The following is a 20,201-nucleotide window of genomic DNA, read 5'->3' as shown; positions in this document are numbered from 1 at the left end:
ATCCGCCACGTCCCACCGAGACCCTGCAGTGGGGGAGTTCATGCAGGCAAGAAAGAAGTACCGTACATCCACTAAAAATAAAAATAAAAAAAGAACTACAGCTCTGCTGCTTCTCCCTGGGCCTCCGGTGAGGAACACCGAGCGGAGGAGCGGTTGCTATGGAAACTGTCGGCTCAAGGACTCTCGGCTCTGACCAGGCCGCTGTTGCTTTAACGCACACCGCAGGGCACCGGGGGGGAACCACAGCAAGAACAGGAGAAGACAGGGAAACAGAGGAGTCAAAGAGGAGTGGTCTGGGCTAGAGACATACAGACAGAGAAGCAGTGGGAGAATGACAGGGGTAAGAGAGGAGCATTTACTGTATAAAGGGGCAGGAGGTAGATTCGTTACAGAGAAGGACCAGATGAAAGGAAAGGGGAGTGCACTTATAAGGCAAGACTGACCGGTTTCCAAGAGGAGGAGGAGGAGGAGGCAGAGGGCTGCTTTGTCTTAAAGGAGCTCACGCTGCTTTCACAGTGCTCACAAGACCGACAAGCTGGTTACAAGAGCTCCTCCCAAAGGACACCAGAAGAACCGAAATAACCACGATTCCAAAAGCCCCTCGGCTGTGCATCTTCTCAAGTCCATTTGAAGCCCGGAGATCTCTCCCCAACCTCAACACCTCAGGGCCCGTCTTTGGCTCCTGGGCCAGTTAAGACACTTGGTCCACTACAGTGCACACATGGCCCTGGTCAATCCTCCTGCACCCCCCCCTCAGCATCACGCTGGAGGAGCGAGTTCCGTGACCTCACCCACACGCTCAAGGCTAAGGGGCAGAAGCAGAAGCCACTCTCGGCGACTGATAAACGCAGCTGGATCCACAGTGCAGCAGGGCTTGACCTCCAGAGCATTTGCGCATCACAAACTCCTTCGGCAGCATCATCAGCCCCCAGCCTGACTCTGTGCAAGATTGACACGGAGCACATTGTACATCCAGCACGGAGAAAAACAACACAAGCACAATCCACATAAGGATCCACTGAAAAACTCCCAATACAAGAATCGTATATGGCCAATAAAGTGATCTTATCCACGGTATCTACAGGTTTTACTTCTGCTTCTAGTGTAGGTGTATACAATGTTCGTGCAGGAGATACAATAAATAGCTCTGCATTTATCGCACACTTACGAAGGAGCAAAGTAAGGTGATTCAAGAAAAAAAGACATTACATTTTTATTATAATATTTATTTTACATTTGCAAACACTGTAAAAACATTTCAATTTCCAGTACTTAGGTCTACAGATACCTATAGAAAACTATACACATGCAAAACAAAACAAAGGAATGTGAGCAGGCGTGCACACACACACACATAAAAACAAAGTCCAAAGAACTGAAACATTAACAAATTCCATAAGAGCACAGTCCGTGTTAGAGAAGGATGAGGACACTCCTAATCTTTTTCCTTAAAACAAAGAGCTGCTTCTGTGGATCAGCTACAATGTGCGCACTCTCTTGTACTTTGCTTCAGTCTTAGAAGTTTAGGCAAAAACAAAACTCGTAGAAAAAAAAAAGTTAGTTCAACATCGTTATTTGCAGTTGTTCAAGTCTCTTTCCGGAAGTCTACACACATTACGCTTTGTAAAGCATAAAACAAGACTACACCCTTCCCCCTACAAAAAACTGACACATTATTGTATCTCATTTTGTCTGCCTGCATGCCTGCCTTCTGATGAAGGCCATTCAGCTCGGCTGTTAGCGTTCAAATGCTGGTGGCCGCCGGCCGACAGGCAGGTGCATCTAATCACACTTACTCAGTCAATTAGACACTTGAAAAACCCACCAAGAGCCTCATTAAAATCGCTTTCCTTTCACTTGATGCAGCACCATTCATTTCTCCATGATCCATCCCTTTGGCGAGAAAGGTGCTTTACAAAATCCCTTCCAATGCAGGCCACATCAGTCCGGCCACACGCCTCCGCGCAGTGCTGAAAATTAGACCCGACCTGTCTAGATCTCTACTGTTTGACTCCTCACCAAGATGTTTTTGCCTTTCCTATCATCTCCTCCACCCCTTCACCTTTCTAAGAAGACCTTTATCTTCAGAACATCAAATATTTTGTGGCTTACTCGCTTTGCCACAGTACAGCTTGTTGACAGCGACAGCTGAGCACCTGTGGTGGGTGGGACACTTAAATACTACATCAAGAGACACTCGTGCTGCTTGTGAGCCTCCCATCAGTCTGAGGGAAAGGTTCAACAGGATGCTTAAACAACGTGATTCGGCAACCGTGCTTGAGGAGACATACTGCAGTTCTCCCACCCAAAATGGACAAAACAAAATGAAAACACAGCAGAACTCTGTGTCACCACCACCGCCATCAGCGCCAACACCCTTTGTGGGACTTATAGAGAAACTGTGCTGAACAACAGCATCAATGTACGTACATGGAAAAAAAAACTGACCTTCTAAAAACATTGTTCAATAAATAATGTATATATTCTTGTGATTCTCTTCATACTGCATTCATCTCTGACAGGCTTAGCCACTACAGCCCAACCATGATCAGACCTTGCAGCTTGCATTTTAAGTGGTACAAATACAGTCCGCAATGAAAATGTATAAATAATCTTTTCTGCACTCCTCCTCATGTCCTCGCTGGTGTAAAACCAAAGTGTATCTAGCTTACTGTTCGGAGTGTGTTTGAAGAATGCCCAAGTGCGCAGAGATCTTCTCAGCTCGGGTGAACATTCTCATCAGAGGCCCTGACCTTGCTTTCATTGCTTATCGGCAAAGTAAATGAAAGAAACAAGAATCGCTATGCAATGTATTCCGAGAACGCAGGAGGAAAATTGTGAAAAAGAAGCCGTGTTCTTTTGGGAGGGGTGGACCGCAATGGAGACGTTCAAGCCTGATGGCATTTGTCTCTGCCTGCTAGGCTGGCTTGTTAAACAAACAGAGACTTAACATTTTAATAAGAAACACCCCTTCACCAATTAGCTACAAGTCAAACGATTACCTTTCAGTAAAAAACAAACTGCAATAAATACTTCCAGGCTGTACAGTTAGTTATTGACCAACCTGTGCCTCCCACAGTAGCGAGTGCAGGTCAGAGACTCAGAAATAAGAAAGGCTGAACAGGGCTCTCTGAGGAACAGTGTGGACTCCTAACGCCTTTTAATTCGCAATGGTGGCAGAGACATCGGTTCTCATGGCTGACAGCAGGTGTCTCTGTCCCACTCAAAACGTGAAATGTCAAACTCAAAACCTCAATACTTCCTCTCTTCTAACTACTCGGACAATAATGTATATTCTATGGGAGTTGGCAATATAAACCAGCAAAAAAAGCTTCCTTCATGACGGTTTCTGCTTTGTGCTCTGATAGTCTCTGTATCTTACCCCATAGTGTTTAATACGACTGCCATCTTCACATTCAGTAGCTGGCAAGACAGCTTCTATAATCAATCAGAACTAGCAAAGAGATTACATGTACGACAAGGGATTGCATTTATGACGAATAATCTAAAGAAGCCATAATAACAAATATATAATAAAAAAACATGCATCCAAAAAAATAAGACAGTTCTGGTTCCGGCTGATTATAGCTTAAGAAAGCATTCTTATGCCCTGACTGCATTAATGATTTACAAGGCACAATCTTCACTGCTTTGCAGTACGGTTGCAGATGAGTTCACTAATTACTGAATAAAATCCTCGCAATTATAAGACAATTGTAAGTGAACAATGTAATCAAAGCTTGTGCGTTTCGCTTCGATGTATAACTGATCATTTGTAGTGGATTGAAGTCTCTTACACTTTAGCGCAGGTTTCCGAAAACTGATCCATTCGACTTAATTTAAAGGCTGATAACAAGCAGCTTTTTGCAACACCTGTCAAAATGTGAGCTCTGTAGTACCACAACCACAGCTGAATGGTAAGATCCTTACTTGAGCCCGATTTCAAAACAATGATGCTATTGCAACGTCACAGGACTCGTGTAACTTGCACCCCCAAGGGCTTCCCAAAGCTGTGCACACAGAGGGTAACCTCAGCAGGCTGCCCCGGTGTGCTGGGTCTGTTAGACATACAAGGCTGGCTCCTATCTTCTGGAATGGGGCTCCACCTGCTGAGAGTGGGCTGCCCGACGCCAGCACCACGGAGCTCTCCATCTGCAGAGGCAGCACCACTGCAGCTCTGCGTGGGCGAGTCTGGGCGGGACAGCTCCACACTTGGGCCGCGTGACCTCACACAGCACTAGAGGGCAGGACCAGGGCCCTCACTCACAATGGGGCGATCAGCTTAGCAAAACCACCAGAGACCCGGCTCAGAGGGCGAGAGGAAGTAGCTTAATACTGTTCGTCTGAAACTGAAAAATGACTGAGGGAGAAAATACAAAAAAACACGCTGTTTAGCGAAGGAATGATAGATGAGGACTCTTGGATTCCTCATTCATACATTTCAGTAGGACCCAGAATTAAGACGTGTGTCATCTAGAAAAACAGTCCATCCATTCACCAGGAGGAAGGTGCTTATTCCTGTTCAGGGTTGTGGCAAATCTGAAGCCTATCCAGGAAGCAAAGAGGATGCCAGCCCATCCCAGGGCACTAACAGAAGCACGCTGGGATACAACAGGGACAAGAATTGACCCCCCCCCCGGTATGTCTCTGACAGGCTGGAGGAATCCAGAGGACCCAGCTGAAAACACCCCATACGCACATGGGAGAACATGCCCCATTACAGAATCGAACCCAGGACGTCAGAACTGCGGGGCAGCAGCGCTAACCGGCCCAGCACCGTGTCGCCCTCAGAAAACTCAGACATCTCCGGAGCAGGACACACAAGGACGAAGAAACTACCACACAGTGGAGGAGGTGTGTCCCGGAGCGGCCCATGGAGCTGCTCCCACAGGGCAGGAGTGACTACAGACCACAGGAAACAACACAACGACTGAATGGAGCTGCTGGCCTGGCCTGGCAGGAGACCGACATTAGTGAGCTGCCTCAGCGGGGGTGATAAACAAGCAGGCATTCTACGTTGCAATGAAAAAACTAAAAAGGCCGACTTCTCAATCTGACTCCTGTCATGGGATTGGAGCTCCGGACGCTGTACAAGCTGTGGATTTCAGATTGTCAGAAAATGCCTGTACAACATGAGGGTTTCAGATTGTGGACAAGAAGCTGTACAAGGTGTGAATTTCAGATTGTCAGAAAATGCCTGTACAACATGAGGGTTTCAGATTGTGGACAAGAAGCTGTACAAGGTGTGAATTTCGGATTATTGAAAAGGTGTAGGTCAGATAAACAAATCACAGTAGCACGCTGTTTTAAAAATCAGAGTAGTAGTAGAAATAATAACAATGATGAAGAGGATGAAGGTGACAATGACGATAATACTAGTAAAAATAATATACCTTGTTTTCTCTTTCCTCTTACTGTCTACTAAACTAACCAACACAATTTATCGACTCAATGCAGTTTTATTTTGTGCAACCTTACTGACGTCTACCAATTCACCCAAAGCCTCAAAACCTACAAAAGACTACACTTTTTATTAGATCTCCAGGAGAAACACATGCATGGCAAGTTCACAGCTATGACATCTCTTTCAGACCAATGGAGTGGCAAAGCAGCAGCTGAAGTCTGATTTCATCCCCCTAGACAGCAGGAGTGTACATTCCTCAGTCAAATTCCTCCCTTACCAGATATCTTAAATCACGTTCGCAGGATTCTGTGTAGATTCCCCACCACTACGTCCGTTATGTTAAATAGTATTTTAACCTTTTCTCTAAATCTTTTAACAGACGAAGGAGATGAGAATCAGTGCAACACTTTCTTACTTGAAGCGCAACACTGATTTGCGTCCCTTGGACACTTCCTGGTGCTGCTCTTTCAGCAGCCTTGTTTGAAAACCATTGTTTGCCAGATCACTTTGTTAGTAATACATGGAAGATACAAACTTCCGCAAATGCAACAACAAAAAAGTCACCAGGTATATGCAACATCAAAAAACTGTTAAGAGAGGCAGTGGGTAAAAAGTCATTTTAGTGTACAGAATCACATGTAACTGGTTTTGGAAATCATGACTACTTTGGCTGCAAGTGTATTAAAACATACTGGCCTCAAAAGCATTGCAAATGCAAATGTTTCAGCCCCTGCAACTAGTATCATATACTGTTAGTCCTTGAAGGACAAAAGCTTTCATTGTTTCTAGACACAATGCAATTCAGAAGCTGAATGGCTAGTTTTATTCAGGAAAGAGATTGCTTGGTTAGCTGTCAGCAAATGAATGTTTATAAGACAAAGAGGAAGCCTTTAATTTCCCTGAATTTCATGAATTACTGCAATGTATTGAATCTGTAACTAAGGCTACAGCTTCTGAACACCTAAAAAAACAGTTGTTTAGGTGGGCAGTTACATTCTTCAACAGTGTAATCATAAAGATTTGGCAAGACCTCAGTTGCGTCTTGCAGATATGTCTGTGGAAGAAACATAGCAAACTGTATGCAGACCATTCAGCTCTGACTGCGGCTGTTTATTTTAAATATTAAGACGCTCTGTCTTTCTCTCTCTCCACCACTAGGGGGAGCTCAGTAACTTAGTAAGGCCACCTACAAGGGCTAGGGGAACTCTACGCCTCTGCAAAACATCTCAGCCTGTCCTGCAGGACTGAAGACTATCTCCACACAGGAGTCCGGGTCTCAGCTCTGCCAGGAGGAGCAGACACACAGACAAAAGCCTCAAGGCTGAGCTCAGAAACCAAGACAAATAAACAAACTCACACACACGTGCACTACATAACTAAGACAGATAAAAAATAAAAACACAACTGAGTAAACAGAACAGGCAGGGTTCAGATCTATAAAAACCATAAGTGGCATTATTTGTGGCACACAGCAAAGTGTGTGAGTGCTGACTTCAGCTCTTCTGATAACACAGAGAAGCCCAAGACTAAAAGGGTATTCAATCCTCCTGCAGTGCAGGCAGGACGCAAACAGGCCATAATAACCATCTGGGCGTAAGGTTTTATTGCTAGCTGTCTACACCTTGCCAGTTGAATGCCTTATCGATTTTGCAAAAATATTTTAAAAACAATACACGAACGGCTTTATTAACGCTAAAAAAATAACAACATTAAGATGTTAAAACCTCAGCCCTGGTAAAAGAACAGCACAGATTAACCCTGTTAACCAGTAGAAAATAACCGTCTGGAAGTGTTCTCAGACGTATTGTGTTCAGCTGTTACTTCTGACTTTTCTGTGTGGTTTTTTTTGGTTTCAAGTCCTCAGTGCAAAATAAATAGCGTGAAAGGAATAGCATCTCGGCGTGAAGGAGGGGCAGAGGTGCGAGGGGACCTGGGAGAGGGTCCCCACAATGCACATCAGCGCAGAGCTGCCCTTCTCGAGTGTTGTCACCTGATCGCGGGGCCCCAGGGGCCCCCTGTGGACCCCAGGGGCCAGGGGAATGTAGGAGGCCTTGGCTATGCCCCGTCCTGCAGCTCCTTGGCCTTCTTCAAAATGGTGTGGACGTCGGAGATGGGGTAGTCCTTCAGACACAAAGACAATTTCAGTCTTGAGAACTGCAGCCGCTACACCCCTACACATGAACTCTGCAGCCAACGCGCTTTTATTTCACACTCATCTCCCGTCCTTTACTAAAACCCAGGTATTTATGAACATTTGATTTGCACATTGAGTAAAATACATCAGTGCCTTAAAAAGCTGTTGCGGACAGACACGTGTAACTTTATTACCTGCAGCAACCTCATGTTCAGTGTAAAGTCTCCAGTTAGCAGCTGGTCCCGGATAAGACTGGAATGAGGAATGAAGAAGCCATGAGACTCAAGCCACAACACATCACACGTCTCTCTTGCACCCACACCACCATTACAACCCTAAAACTGCACATTAGCATTAGTGCAGGTAAGATCACACCTCCTTCCTAACCCTGATCGGACATCCTAGAAACCGAATCAGAAACGGCTGATCCCTGAAACAGGCGGAGAGTGGGGCTCACATGAGCATGGCGCAGCAGACCAGGGTGAGGAAGTCGAAGCGGTCCTTGTCGGAGAAGAGGGTGTCCCAGATGCGGATGACGTCGGGCAGCAGGAACTCCTGGGAGAGCAGCAGGGTCAGCCAGCGGAAGGTGAAGTACTGTGGCTTGATGTTCTGCTCTTGCTGAGAAAACCAGCAGGACAGACAGAACGGTCACATCCTCGATTTTACTTCGCATTTTTGTTTTAGAAAAAAAAAATCACTCTCCGAGTGTTTTGAATGGGAACTGCCCTCCCAATTTCCCAGACCAGTTATTAAATCTCTGTAACAAAATAAATTCATGGACGGTATAGAAAAATTTTACAGATTCCGCATTAAGCACAAAATCGTGAACTTTGTGAAAGGACTGTAAAGTTGCCATGTTGTCACAAACCCCTGGTCTCCCCACGGTTCCCACCAGCTGTGACGTGAAGCGGCCCTTCCTGCTCGCTAGTCACTGTAATGACTGATGTAACGTGACGTACGAGCGAATAAGTACAGGTTGTGCAGCAGACATTTCACTGTGGAAATGTTCCAATGTGATCTGTGTGCAGAGTTAACAAGTCAGTAGTGTTTGTCTGCAAAACCGTCTCAAAGTCAAGAGCAATACTTCTATTGGATTAAAAGAGCTGTATTCACATGCCTGCTTGTTTACAGTGTCACAGGGCCACTTCACCTCACCGGAAGGTTTGTTGCCTCGTTGTGAATTGCAGAATATGGCGCTGTGCACGCCTGGAAATATCTATTTTGTGATGTAAATTGGAAGTTTTACAAGTTACAGTGTAAATAGTACTTCTACTGTGGTTTAAAAAAGCACTCATCAACGCTGATTCCTTCTAACCCCGAAATATAAAAATAGCTTTGCAGTTCCTCTTGAACAAGTGCAGTGTGACTGAACACGAGCCAGAGCTTGTTTCTAGGAGAGAATAAAAGGGAAAGGCAGATGAAGTGGCTCACGAGCTTGAGGTACAGCTCCATGTCCTTCTCTTTGAGCGTGGAGTAGACGCTCTCCATTTTGTAGGAGATGCCACACTGAGAGTCGTCCAGGCTCTTGATGAAGTTGTCTCGGTTCTCAGACATCAGGTTGGTGAAACAGAAGAAGGTGTCAGCCTCTGCGTGCTCTGAAACACACGGAACAGCAGCAGGGACTGAGCCACAAATCACTGGGCAGAAGCCATGAGCTCTCTCTCTCTCTCTTTCCGGACTGATCTGCACCAAACTAACCATGCAGACAGATGTGTCTTTACCTCTCCCTGTGCTACGAACTCTAAACAAGCAAACCAAACAAGAACAGAGCAAGAGCCAGCAGTCGTCAGCCTTGCACTTAGTGCAGGGGGTTATATTGTAAAAAGAAGACGAGTCCTAAAAAGTTCACTGCCTCTTCATTGCTCCTGTGTTGGGACAAAGAGCTGATGATCTAAGAGACATGTTTAGCAAAAACAAAAGAAGCTAAAGGATATGTTGCCAGTATTACAGGATTCAACCAGCTATCCAACTGCCAATCAACTGAAATTATGATACTCCTTTCCGCAAGAAAGTCCCCACAATGAGAAGCTTGAGTGTTGAGCCCAGCATTCCACAGCTATGACATAAATTCCACTTCTGCCAAAAACCTGTAGAGGGCAGCAGTGCTGCAGGATCACTCAATTTAAACCTCATCAACGACTGAAGACAGAAGATTACAGATTAACCAGATGTAAACTATTACTTAGATGGTTACAATACACAGCGAGAAGAACTTCACCTCAGATCTTGTAATTACAGCGGGCATGATAAAAATGTCCTGATCATACCACTGACAAAGTCTAAAACAATGAAAAGGATTACATTGTTTTTAAATTTCAACACAGAATAGATTAGTTGTAAGCATCAGATCCACTCTGTAATCCTTAAAAAAACACACAGCACTTTAGGTGATGCCTCTTCAGTTGTTCAGGAGGTATTCTCAGGTTGTGAGATCAGTGATTAAGTGACCAGCTAAGATTAAACGCATGATTAGGTTCAGAGACTGGGATCTGCTCCGTTTTGAGCTGGGAAGAAACTTCTCTCACCTTTCCATTCGCTGTTGGGGTCGGTGGCGAAGGTGTAGTAGATGGGCCCGACAATCTCGTTCATGCCTTGAACGTAGGCGATACCGGGGTTCAGCTTAGCGTAGATGAAGAGGATGCGCTCCACCACCTCCCAGTGGGCCTCACAGCCATTGGGCAGCACCTCATATTCATTAGAGGGGTAGAGGTTCTGCGACTTCCCTGGGGAGCTCACCTGCCAAAAAACACATGGTGCACATTCAGGTAAGCCGGTCAATACCCAGTCAATGCACAGTCACATTGGATCATGTGACAGCCAGGTGGCACGTCATTGGCTCAGGCGACAGTCAGGTGACGTGTCATGTGACGCAGCATTGGATCATGTGACAGTCAGGTAACATGCAAATACACATCATTTTCACATTCATAAAGTCAAAACTCACCAGCCCCCTTTAAATGTGTAACACCCAAAAATCTCAACAGTTAAGAAGGTCTCCTTCTGGAGAAGACAAATACAATTCCTTGTCACTTCCCCAGTTTTAGGTTTTGCACAGAGGAGAGTGCTGGCATTCCAACACTACTGAAACAACCCTGTTAAAAAATCTTTGGGCATTTAGATAATAATTCCAGAGATTTCCTTGGGCAACAACACTTAAATTACCCCATAAACTGAAGATAGCAAATTAATGTAAGTTAAAGAGTTATGAGCGTGCTGCTTTTCAAATCAACATTTCCCATTAAAAAAATCTCCGCTGTGCACTTATTAGATCTAGCAGGATAAAAGGAAATTAGTGACAGATGTTTCACTTTCAGTGCTCAGTGACTCGGTGCGGATGGTTACCATATCGATACGTTTTGGACAAATTGATCTATTTCCTTTCACAAATAATGAGCGTGCGTTTGCAGAAGAGCTGAAATATATCGATCAATATTCAAGGAGGTGCCGGGCCCGACATCACCGCACACGTTCCCTTTCCCACGGTCTCGCTGCAGCCCCGGGACACACAAACTCACGTTGGTGACGCCGCTCCGGGTCTTGGCCACTGTCTGGGCCTTCAGGGTGGTCTGCTCCACCCGCCGCCGCAGGGTCTCGTACTCGTTCTGGGGGTCGAGGATGAGCAGGCAGGGGTAGTCGGTGGGCCGCTGGAAAAACGCCATGTCTGGATAGAGCCGTCTGTGGAGCAGGCAGACGGTTACAGCTGGAACTGGACTGTTCCTGAGCCCCACCATCATGCACCAGGGCCAAGCGTCAAGAGACTGAGCAACAGGACACGGTAAGAGGAAGAGCGCCTTCGCAGAACTTGAACATCAACCAGCCCAGCTCAGACACACTCACCTTCGCAGCCTGTTCACGCCTGAGGGGCAGGCCGTTTAAGACATTCCTGACGGCCACCGTACCGGTTCACCCCGGCGAGTGAGAGCACGCTGACTGGCTGATCAAGCATCTGGGCTTCTGTCCCCCTACATGCGCCCCATCGCAGAAGGTCAGAAGAGCCGAGCTCACATTGCCCCCAAGAGACCGCAAGACAGCCCGGGGGGTGAATGAAGCACAGGAAGGGATTCTGACGAAGGCCAGGCGTCCAGCCCGAGTGTCTGACTTGGCTACCTTATCCTCTCCCCCACGGCTGAGGTCCCGCGCCTGCACAGACGCCCTGCTCACAACGGCTGCCGGACGAGCTGGTTTCTGGAGCGCTCCCCAGAGGAAGGGACTGGCCGCGTTCTCCCAGGGATAAACCCCTCCAGAACAGGAGGGGGCCATTCCTGCAGGCTTTGCCGTTTCACAGGGACTCTTCATTTAGCCACTGATTAAGAACTAAACGATTAATACTGTTTATTTCCACTGACTAACTTCCACTGATTAAGATCATTTGACTTCTTACACAAACAACTACGTCAATCGGGCAATTAAGACAAGAGGTGGAACGAAAACCAAACCTTCAGACCTTCCGGGACTGGAATCGCACCTCCCTGCTACAGACCCCGTCGTGCTTTCAATTACTGTACATGCTTTTCAGGGGCTGAGCAAAACCCTTGAAGACTGCTGCACAGGCTAATCAGTTTCATTTGAAGCTGAGCCCTGTTCTCCGGCAGACGCTCTCTACGGACCTCAGACTGCGAGCATTTCCGTCGTTCCCCAGAGAGGATGAGCTGAGAACTCACGCAGCGCCGTTCCTTAGCACTGCAGATTGCAGTCTGCGATGCGGACATGCGGACATGCGGGCATGCGGACATGCGGGCAGTGCTGAGGAACATCTCCAGCTGAGTCAAGTGTGCGAGTACATTACACACCTCACATCTTTGTCAATCTGCAGGAGCACCTCGTTATCCTTGAAGTAGTTGTTCCAGCGACTCTCTGGGTTTGGGTTCAGTGGCTGAAGACAAGAAAAACAAAAACAGAAACCCACTGAGATCTGGTTTTCAACAGGTTGCACTCTGACAGATCATTTCTCATCAGCAATACTACAGTTCTTCCCCAATCAGGAAACAAAACACCACACTTGGCAACTCGGATATAGCACAGAATCCAGCTAAAGTTAACTTTTCACTATTTGCGTTTAAAGCAGTAATAAACTGACAAACACTTGCAAAAATCACTTAATTCAAGCCGGTTAAATCCACAGAGATGATAAAAGCATGCTTTAACCTGAACTCTGTTAGTAACAAACCATGAGCCATTGCAATCTGACTGAAAGAATTGATTTTCTGGGATAAGTGTCTGCAACAATGTAATGCTTTATTTACTGATGCACAACAAAAGCTTAACAGTCTAAGTTTTACATCAATAGTTTATTGGGCAAGTTTAAATATTTGCATTTTAAGCAAACTGAGCAGACTGCTTGACTAGGATGAGAAAATACTGAGCTCACGCCATGAGATATAACAAAAAACCCAGGTATTTTATATCTGCACCACCAAAATAATTTGGTTGACATCTGTTAAAACTGGCACTCACAAAATGAATACAAGAACAGCGAAAGATGTGAGCATGCACTCCTTAAGTAATAAAGATCGTCGGGTTGCTAATTCTTGAAGGCAGCCCAGTAGTTTGAGAGGCTGCGTGGAAAAGCAGATGTTCAGCAGACTAGTCCAAAGCAGAAAATGGGACTTCTTTGAGAGATATTATACCATTGCAAACTGGAGGAAGAGAAGAATAGAATCGAAGCATCCAAATTCATCAGTGGCCAAGACATTCATGTCTGAACATTTGGTGGAAAAAGTTAACATAGTAAGTTTATTTTATATAGCTATAACTTTCCCCTCAAGATGTCCCAACACATATCCCCAATGGGACAGTAAAGCTTGAATTGAATTTCTCAAAGTGCTTTAAAGTGGAGGAACAAACGAGCAGAACATGAACGGCTTCCTGATGATGACAAGAACATTGGTTTTAATGAGAATGAAACTGTGAAGGGATCTGTCACTGATCCGGTTACCACACCTTCTAAACAGCTGCGAAACCCGAAGCAAGATGGTCTAATCTGTTTCTGGAAAGGAGGATTGTGCTGAGAAGCAGAAAGCACAGCAGCAGCACAGAAACCCTTGGTGTTGTCAATTGCAAGGAGCACCGTTGTGAGAGTCGAGGCTGGGAAATGAACCCCTGGCCATCCGGAAAAGGTTTTGATCCCAAATAATTAGAGCTGTCTTGTACAAAGTAGAAAGACCCTTCCCACGGCACAGACGAAGAGAAGATTGAAGCAGAACAAGGCACATACATGATCTTCTAGTGTGACGTCTTCTCTGGACAGTCCTAGGTTTGCTTTTGCAATTCCAGGTTGAATGATCATCTCCTTCAGAAACTGAGCGTATAATTCCCTAGAAAAAAAGAATAGTACACCATGAGATTTTACTTTATTTTTTCCCCCAGATTATGTTTGTTACATACCCACCCCGTGCAGAAATATGGGTGTATCGAAGTTTTGAGTCACACTTGGAACCCCAGTATGCTCTGGCCCTCCCATATTTGAGCCAGTCACCCTTTAACAGGACACGTCCCACATGGCCACAGGCTGGATCTCCGGTGCTGATTATCCAGCCTGCACTTGGGCAAGTGGTGTCATCAGTCATGGGTCATCAATTTGACCACTGTTTGAAGTAATAGGAGCTGTACATATGCAAAGCCTGCTTTGCACCTGTGCCTGTTCAGTGGCCTCTGATCCCTAGGCAACACACATCCACCTAAACTATCCCACAACTGTACAATGGGGCTCAAGTCTGGGGCTCACTGGGGCTCATCTGCCACATCTTCATCTCCCACGAAAGCTGTTGCTGTACAAGCAGCGGCAGGAGGATGCGCGTTATCTAGGAAGCACGTTGTCACGTCAGGATGAGCTGGCAGAAAGTGCAGGAAGCAAGGTCACAGGGCCTGTTCAATATGGCGTCAGGGAGTCATGCTGCCACCAATCAATACGAGCTGAGTTCTGTAGTGATTTGAAAAGCTGCCCCAAACGGGAAACTAAAATCAATGACCAGCAATCAGTGATTAGGAACTCGGCAGGAACAAGAACAAACTGATACAGTGTTCCCCAGCACTAGTTGGGGAACCGCTGACTTACGCACCAGTCAAATTCACACATGTATTCTCTATTCAAAATCTAGATTTTCTAACAACACACATGAATAAGTAGAGTGACGAGTTTTTTTCTGATGAACAATATACGAAGGAGCAAACAACTTTATAAAAACTGCAATCGGTCTTGGGATTTTAGGCACGGTAACCCCAAATCCAATGAAGTTAATAACTGCACATGACTGGATGTTTTAAGCAACACCAGAGATGAAGAGTGTCTGACACTGATCAGTGGGACAGACTCCACTTTCAGTCCTACACAGAGCGCTTCTTGGAAGACAACTACATCTATATGCCCCTGTACCAGGTTACAATAAATGTAAATCAGCTGAGAAAGTGTTCCAAGATTCATAAACTGTTTCAAAATGTGAATGTGTTAACTGGGAACACTATCTTCTCGCAACTGTCACAAGGCAACGTGCAACATTTAACACGGACTGTAAACTGTTGTGTACAGATAACATGAATTCCCCTTGTTTTTATTCTTTCAATTGCACACAGAGCTTAACTAGTTCCAAATATTCTCCTAGTCAAAATAAAAAACAAACATTTAAGTTTAGCATCGTTTTTGTGCACTAATGGCTTTTCCCAGTCCCTGTGACTCCAGATCTTTCAACCTTTCAGTTCCTTAAATATTATACTTTTTCACTTTCTATCTGACAAATTTATAACCTATAGACAAATTTATAGCCTAAATTTATAGACTGCAACTTTATAGTAGAGTGAAGTCACAGGTCCTTCCAGGACACTTGTTCAAATAAGCAGTTACTTGAAGTCTGTCTGATGTTCTCAGAAAAAGACAAGGAGAGAGACCATCTGAAGAGCATTTTTTCCTGTCCAGGAGTGCATCTCAATGACACTGTGACTACACTTTGCAACAGCTGCCTTTCAGATCTGTGCTTTATAGCAGTGTCATGCTGCGTCCTGCAAGTGTGTCTTCATTTTGCAATTGAGCTGACTTGAAGGCAAAAGACTTCAGAGAAGCATAGTCTGAGTTAAGACAGAACAGAAACTGATTAAAACCTACAGAGAAGAGCAGAGAAATGGGAAAAGAAAGTGCATTGACAGAAGAATCTAACAGCCTTTAACAGAGTAAACCAGAAGCAGAGTGATACCAGGCATGCGCAAAGGGAGGCAGGAATCACAAAAAAGAGTGAGACAAAAGCACATGTACAACAGTAACAGAGCACTTTCACCAAATGCAAACAATAACACAAATTTGTTTTGACAGAAATGACAAGAAATGGATATTCTGTATATAAACTCAAGGTCACATCATCCAACGCCAAAACATAATGTCACGCCTGGAACAATCAGTAACATGAATGTGCACAACTGTGCAAAGCTGCTTGAGGTGACAGTGTGACAGTCCACACTTGCATTCACATGTCTATGCTCCAGACCTACAATCCAGTAGGTCTTACTTACTACAGGACATGTAAGCTGTGATCAATTTAGTAAATTAATTGATTCAACTAATTCAGGGAAAGGCGCACAAGTGATCCCTGAGAACTATCGGGTGTTCATTGGAAATTAATACATAATATAATGCTGACAAATGGGAGATCCATATGGCTCATTTCATTTTAACAATCTCTCAACTACTCAACTTTACAAATCATCTGCTCAATTGGTCAAAATGAAATTGCTGGGCTGGTCTCGCTTGCTTTAGGAGGTAGAGACTTTACCTCTGCTTCTTCAGGAAGGAGTCCCATAGCTTCTGCTCCAGGGGGAGATAATTTAACAGGATCTGAAAAGAACAAGATTAGCTTGTCACACACTGAGATACTTTGAGGAAAGGGGCGATTTACAATGACGTTAATGCATGCATGGAGGACACTGCCCCTCAGCACACATACAATGCACACAGGGAAACCAAAGGGAACGAGGAGTATATTGGTCAAAAGTCCCTGCGTGGAACCATCTCCTGTTTTGAAGAAAGAAGCCACACTTACAGAACATCATTCTAACAGTGGGGATTTACATGTGAGAGGTCTAACATGCAACAGTTCAGAGGTTTCATTCATTCAGCACACGGCAGCCTGACAAGATCACAGGACAGAGACATCCCACACTGTGCAACCCAACTTGTTTCTCAAGGGTGTGGTGAAGACAGCTTAGGTGCTTTTGTTGATAAACAGGAATTTCTGTTCACAGTTTGGCAGCTGAAAAAAAGTGATAGGTGACTAGAGAGTGAAAAGGGTGGAATTAAAAAGGGAAAATTAAAAAAAAACTCACCTTCCAGCAAAGTGATTGAATGCCACCTTCAAATGGGATCCCTGTTAAACACAGACAAAATACAGTGGAAACAGGACAGTAACCACTGGACAGTCAAACAGTGTTTATACCATCAATCTCCTCTTAAAGAGGGCTACTTTTAAACCAGCCCGAAGCTCTACAGTGAGTCATCTCACATGCGGATCACAGCAGAAATGGAGCAGGAGAGTAAAAAGGTAAAAAAAGAAACAAGGACTCGAGGATTAGAGTCAGGACAGGCAGGTTGAAAACGGATTATATAGGTGGGGTTGATTGTGAATCTGCACATCTGGTACAACACAGCTGGACTACAGGAGGATCATCTGTTCCCACTGCTTACCACCAAAACACAGCTCGCGAAGTGCATCCAGGTCGATCTTCTCTCCGCTCAGAACAGCTCTGAACTCCTGAATCCTGGACACCCAAAAAGAACGAGAAATCCGGTACCTTACTATTCTAGTTAACAACGCTGAATAAAACCCCATCTCCTCTTTTAACTGCACAGTAAGCTTTCATCTACGCTGGTTTGTGTGTGTTCTGAAAATTTTTGATCCACACATCCTACATGGGATATACAAAACTTTTCTAAAACCTTAAAAAAACTGTAGGTGTTAAAAGCTTTGCCCTGATCAGAATTACCCTTTAACCCAAAAGGGGACGTCTCTAGGAGAAAGAGACTATTTGAGAAACAACGCACACTACAGCAGTTACAACTGCTATTTCAAACAACTGCTTTGATAAATATTTATTTGTTAAATGAAAAATACACCTAAGACCATCAGATGACACAGTAGTTGACTTTACAAAAAAAAACCATGATACAATGTTAAGGTCTTAATGATATTCTAAGGCACACTATATAGTCAAATCAGGGCTATTCCTGATTGCTGTTAAATGTAGCTCCATTCTACATTAAATTAAAAAAAATAACCTACACAAATATCTGAGAGCAGGGGCTTATCCAGACACCATTAAATACTTCCTTGGTTTCTCCTTGCCATATTATTATTTATCTTCTTTATTTCTGCACATTCTCCTCGGCCATGCATCAATAAAGGAACTGGTAAACCAGAGTATGGTTCCCCAGACACACTGATTTTAGTGCCAAATTGCTTTCTGCAAGGTATTGCGCTGAGCTTGCAGTAAGGGGAGACAGGGTGCTGACAGGGTCCACTGGTCAGGTCTCATTACTCTCCTGGGACGACAGGCTACAGTTTCCGTATCCCTGGCCTAGAGCGACTGACGCCTTTCTTCCCTGGACTTTGAACGCTGACATCTCAATGCCCTCGAAACTGCTTATCCTCAACAATGGGGGCCTCACCACAGGAGCAAGAAAAAAAAAGAAAACGCAGCAAATTGTTTTTATCACCTCTCTCACAAGACTGACAGGCTGACCTTGACAGAGCTAGTTAAAGGAAATAAAAAAAACCGCTTTATGGTAGAACTGCTTGCACTAGCCTAAGGTCTAAGGCTCTGGACTCCTTCCAAAGCAAACGCCAGTATCCACGCTAACACAGGAACAACCGAAAGCAGAAGTCATTCGCTTGCTTCCTTCTCTTTGCCCCACAGTAAGCTCCTGCCACATGCAGCTCCGTGAAAAATGTGAGCAGCGTTTCACACCTTAAAACCAACAGCGCTGAAAGAGGGACCCCCGAATATGATCTTCGTTCAAGCCCAAAGTGGAAAACCTTAGAGACCGCGCTTCATTTCAAATATATCGTCAAAGAACAAAACAACTGACACAGAATGCTAAAAAGATTAACTTAAATCTAAGTTTGGCAGGTAGTTTCAAATCAGTATACTTACAATGTCTCAGATACCGAGTAAACCCCTTTAGTTGTTTTTAATACCTTTTCGATCCTTTTTATGAAAACGACCTTTTAAATCAAATCTTACTTCAATCCAATAAATAAACATTCACGCCATTAAGGACTAAGTTAATAAAGCACTCGGAGATCTCCTGCTAAACCATTACAGAGGGTTAAGAGTTTAAATTGTCCAAAAGCAAGCAAGCGTTGAATCGGGAGTTTAATTAAACCTTGCTTTAAGGTTTGTTTCACAAAGAAAAAAGTAAAGATCACAAGAATATGCAATTAAGCAAATTTATAAAATCAAGGCTTTAATAAAAGCCACTGAAGTCCAATCTGATATGAACGTTGCCACCGAATGTATGTTTAAGAAATGCAAATTTTTGCAACTTACAAACTATAACAGTATAAACTTTATACAACTCTTATTAACTTCTGCTGTTAATAGGGCATCCAAGACATTTTATAAAGTATGGATCAACGAAAAAAAAAAACAATTGAAGTGTGTGTAGAAATTAATAAAAAATTTAACCCATTATAATTTAAATTCTCTTGTATGTAGTATCTTGTAGTATGTAGTGTAATCCGCAAGTTTTCTTTCAAGAGAAGACTCCGAATGACACCCTCTATGCACAGGCTTATATCATCGATTTGTTTTTTGTGAAATTCCTGCACGCTAACTCAATTTAAGGAGTAGCTTTCCAACCAGCTGTCTCTTTGCAATTCAAAGCTTTCTTCTTTAAAGTAAAATTGCAGACTCTCAGTCTTAACTCTCCGGCTAAAATTCGCCTACAGTTTTTAGGCAAATACGTAAGTCTAATGGTTATTTAAACCACCGAGAGCTGCACGTTTGACTTACTGTCATACGGAACACACCACTGAAACCATTTACCACCAGGCTGACAGAAAAGCTTCCCCCCATGCTGCCCTGCATTCATCGGAACAGAGAAGCTCTGAAAGGAAGGGACCCTCCCATTTTCACCAAATAAACGACAAAGTGCCCCCCGATTTATGAAACTGCACGCTTAACCCCGGTTACTACACAATCCGCGTCTACACAAGCACTGTCACAGCCCGAAAGCAGCCCGAGCTCCGTGCAAGAGACCCCTTTACAGCCGCGGGACTCACCTGCTCCTGTACGAGCTCGACATGTTGACTTCCTCACCGACCAGCCGGAACTCGGCGTCACAACAAAAACAGTCCGGCGGGGAAACAGCAGAAACAGAGTCTTTTCTGAATGGGGCACTTCTCTTTAAAAAAAAAAACCACTAGCAGTAAGGATTCTCTCACATAGCATAGAATGCAAATGAAGTATGCCGTTATTGTTGTGATAAACATTGGTGCAGGAGAGCAGCAGAGGCACAGAGAGAGAAAGGGAGCTGCTTGAACTCACTTCAGGTGAATAAGTGTCTCTTTGTTTCTGGGGTCATCCCAGACCCCAGCAGGGTACCCCTGATCCAACACCCCATGAGCTAAACATACAGGTCTCAGCTGCTACCCTTTCTTAACGAAACTGTGTTAATACACCGAT

General features: G+C 44.5%; 1 protein-coding gene across 1 annotated transcript; it reads right to left on the bottom strand.

Moving 5' to 3' along the window:
* Positions 1-1,205: 1,205 nt before the first annotated feature.
* tbc1d13 (TBC1 domain family, member 13) lies at positions 1,206-19,850 on the bottom strand. Its single transcript, XM_088940446.1, has 12 exons — positions 19,799-19,850; positions 17,203-17,276; positions 16,845-16,885; positions 16,295-16,356; positions 13,753-13,852; positions 12,329-12,411; positions 11,054-11,213; positions 10,064-10,274; positions 8,970-9,133; positions 7,996-8,156; positions 7,733-7,790; positions 1,206-7,525 (listed from the first exon to the last, which is right to left on the bottom strand). The coding sequence occupies exons 1-12, from the start codon at positions 19,819-19,821 to the stop codon at positions 7,460-7,462; spliced, it is 1,203 nt and encodes a 400-aa protein (XP_088796572.1). The 5' UTR covers positions 19,822-19,850; the 3' UTR covers positions 1,206-7,459.
* Between the last annotated feature and the right edge of the window lie 351 nt (positions 19,851-20,201).

This window comes from Atractosteus spatula, chromosome 23, assembly GCF_055471065.1.
Source record: "Atractosteus spatula isolate fAtrSpa1 chromosome 23, fAtrSpa1.hap1, whole genome shotgun sequence".
NCBI lineage: Eukaryota > Metazoa > Chordata > Actinopteri > Semionotiformes > Lepisosteidae > Atractosteus > Atractosteus spatula.
This window is presented reverse-complemented; position numbering and strand designations above follow the sequence as displayed.

What these genes read in the sequence shown, in the direction of transcription:
- tbc1d13 (XM_088940446.1), bottom strand. Translation starts at nt 19,821, where the DNA reads ATGTCGAGCTCGTACAGGAGCAG. An exon ending in TCCTTCCTGAAGAAGCAGAG is followed by an intron (nt 13,853 to 16,294) that starts GTAAAGTCTCTA and finishes CTTTTTTTCTAG; the next exon opens with GGAATTATACGCTCAGTTTC. An exon ending in CCCGGAGCGGCGTCACCAAC is followed by an intron (nt 10,275 to 11,053) that starts GTGAGTTTGTGT and finishes GTTTTTTGGCAG; the next exon opens with GTGAGCTCCCCAGGGAAGTC.